General features: G+C 42.7%; 1 protein-coding gene across 1 annotated transcript in view; it reads left to right on the forward strand.

Annotated features, from left to right (window-relative positions):
- Positions 1–2,500, forward strand: part of cntf (ciliary neurotrophic factor) — a 7,225-nt gene that overhangs the window by 2,598 nt on the left and 2,127 nt on the right. Inside the window, exons 2-3 of the mRNA XM_062388793.1 lie at positions 370–681; positions 776–2,500. The exon at positions 776–2,500 is cut by the window's right edge and continues 2,127 nt beyond it. Coding sequence (XP_062244777.1) covers positions 370–681; positions 776–949 — 486 coding nt within the window. The 3' untranslated portion in view covers positions 950–2,500. The remainder of the gene's footprint in view (positions 1–369; positions 682–775) is intronic.

Below are 2,500 nucleotides of genomic sequence, written 5' to 3' on the forward strand. Positions count from 1 at the left end.
ACCATTTCTTCTCATACGTGCATCTGGTTTTTTATTTTATTTTAACGTTAATCAAACTCAGGCTGAGCACAAATTCCTCCTCAAGGAATGACCTTTCACATCGGTATGTTTGATTCTGGGAAACAGCATTTATGAGTCTGAATGACTTCCTATCAAACTATGAGCTAAGCTATGTTGCCAAATAGACAAGGATTTTTCAAATTGAACCAAAGTGACGTCAGTGTGGTTAACCCGTGACACAAAGCGATTCTCAACCCACTTGTCCACCTCGCTCTCCCAGTCCACCTCCTCTTTCTTTTCATCATGACTGATATCACACATCTGTATGTAATTTGTGACCTTCTTGTTTTCTCTCTTTTCTCCCTCAAGAGAAAGAAGGAGAAGCTTACCGTGGGGGAGTTGGTGGCTGACCGTCGCCTGGTGTCTGTCCCTCCTCCCTCCTCGCAGCTGGACACCGGGGACACGCTCTGGCGCCTCCACTCTGCTCTGCTACAGTGCCGCAGCTTGCTGGAGAGAGCCATCGCCAAAGAGGAACAGGAGCTGGGTGGCGGGAAGAAGGGAGACTACGAGACCATGAGGAAAATGGTGAAGGACAGACTCTCGCTTCTCCTGATCAACACAGAGCTCCTCAGGGCTGTAGATGGCGCGGCAGTCCTTACCCCCAATTTGGACGAGCTTGAGGTAGGTGCTGACATCATCAGAGGTGTGATTATACGTTTTCTGATGAATATAAAGGCAGAGCTGGGTGACCTCTCCCCCCCCTTCTTATTTGCAGTTAGAAAGTCCAAGCAGCCTGTTTGAGCTGAAGCTTTGGATTTATCGGATCTTCAAGGAGGTGGAGCACTGGAGCAAGACAGCCATCACCACCTTGCAGGGCCTGCCCTCTGTGATGGACAAGGAGCGGGCGAGGGGCGCGCGGCTCAGGAGCATGAGGAGCGCTCGGAGATGAGAGGGAGACATGAGGAGTGTGTGGGTGGGCAAAGTGGAGGAATGAGAGAGAGAGAGAGAGAAAGAGAAAGAGGTTCGAAATGGAGAGGTAAGGGGGTGAAGGAATGGAAAGATGAGTTGAGTTGGGGCCAAAGTGAAAAACTGGCTGATATGGAGAGAGAGTGAAAGGATGAGAGAGCTTCATCAGCTAAAAGAGACACATACAGATCTGGCACAGAGAGATGTGTTGAGAGGGTTGATTTCTCTTCTGTTTACAGGATCTGAGCCATTCAGAGCTAATAAGAACATCTGATGGAAAAAGGGTATTTTAAATATGACAGATTCTAATACACTTATGTATTTATTATTTCTTTCTATTAGATGAAATCTAACGTGTGAATTCAGAGTTAAGAAACTTTTTCTTTCTTTCTTTCACCACGAGGAAACTAAAGCTTTGCTTTCCTTCTGCTTGTGGTAGTTATTCTGTACATCTGAAGTTATTGTTTAAGATATACTGTCAGGTTTCACACATGCTGATGAAAATAAGAACATTTGAAAAACTGTAGGTTTGAATACTGTGGCTTTAAATGACCCCAAAATGATTATTACCAGGGGATGTTCAGAATATGAGGGAAAAATATGTAACAGCACCCTCTAGTGTTTACATATTGCTATTGCATTAAATGTATTATTTCCTTCCTTTCTTGATTTTCCAGGACAATTCCAATTATGTCAAATGATGCTGTGGTCTCATATGTTTATGTTATATTGTTACACTTTTTGTTTAAAATATGTTTTATGAGCCAAAGAAAGTTATGTCAACAGAGTAAACTCTGGAGTCCTCGCTCATATTCATAAAACAAAAAGAACTATAAAAGTGATTATTCTGAACATTCATAAATTATAAAGCCGGTGATATCTGTGTACACTGTCATGGTTAAATGGTTTCACTTGAAAAGGATAAATACTTAAATAAATATAAACTAAAATAGATCTAAGTAGAGCATATAGCACTGCCAAGGTCCCATTAGATCCAATCAAGCTGCACCAAATTACACACAATCATAGACATCAGTCCCATGAACGTGCCTGATGATTTTTATTAAGATCCATGAATTATTCTCCAGGACTCGAGTGAAAATATCCAAATGTATCTGACATTGTTAAAGAAAATGATACAAACAAGTGGATCTGTACTAAATTTGAATGACTGTCCATGACGTGGACAGTCATCTGTCCACTGAGCAGCTGCAACCTGCACTGATCTACTCCTCATAAACTGTAAAATAGCTGACAAGTTCAGTCTTGGATCGACACATGCCACGCTGTTCTTTATTCGGCTGCGGTACTAATTCAATTAGCGTCAGCCATAGACTCGCTTCGTCTTTAATAATGCATGAAGCTTCGGGGCAAGTTAAAGGAAGAAGATACTGTGAATTGGCTTGAATCGGGGGAGAGCGTGGCCTAGGGGATAGACAGGGTGTTCTGCAACAAGAGGGTTGCTGGTTCGAATCCCACTCTTTCCCATCTGCATGCCTAAGTTTCTTTGGCAAGATACTGAACCCCTAAATGG

Source organism: Platichthys flesus, chromosome 5 (genome assembly GCF_949316205.1).
Source record: "Platichthys flesus chromosome 5, fPlaFle2.1, whole genome shotgun sequence".
In the NCBI taxonomy this organism is placed as follows: domain Eukaryota; kingdom Metazoa; phylum Chordata; class Actinopteri; order Pleuronectiformes; family Pleuronectidae; genus Platichthys; species Platichthys flesus.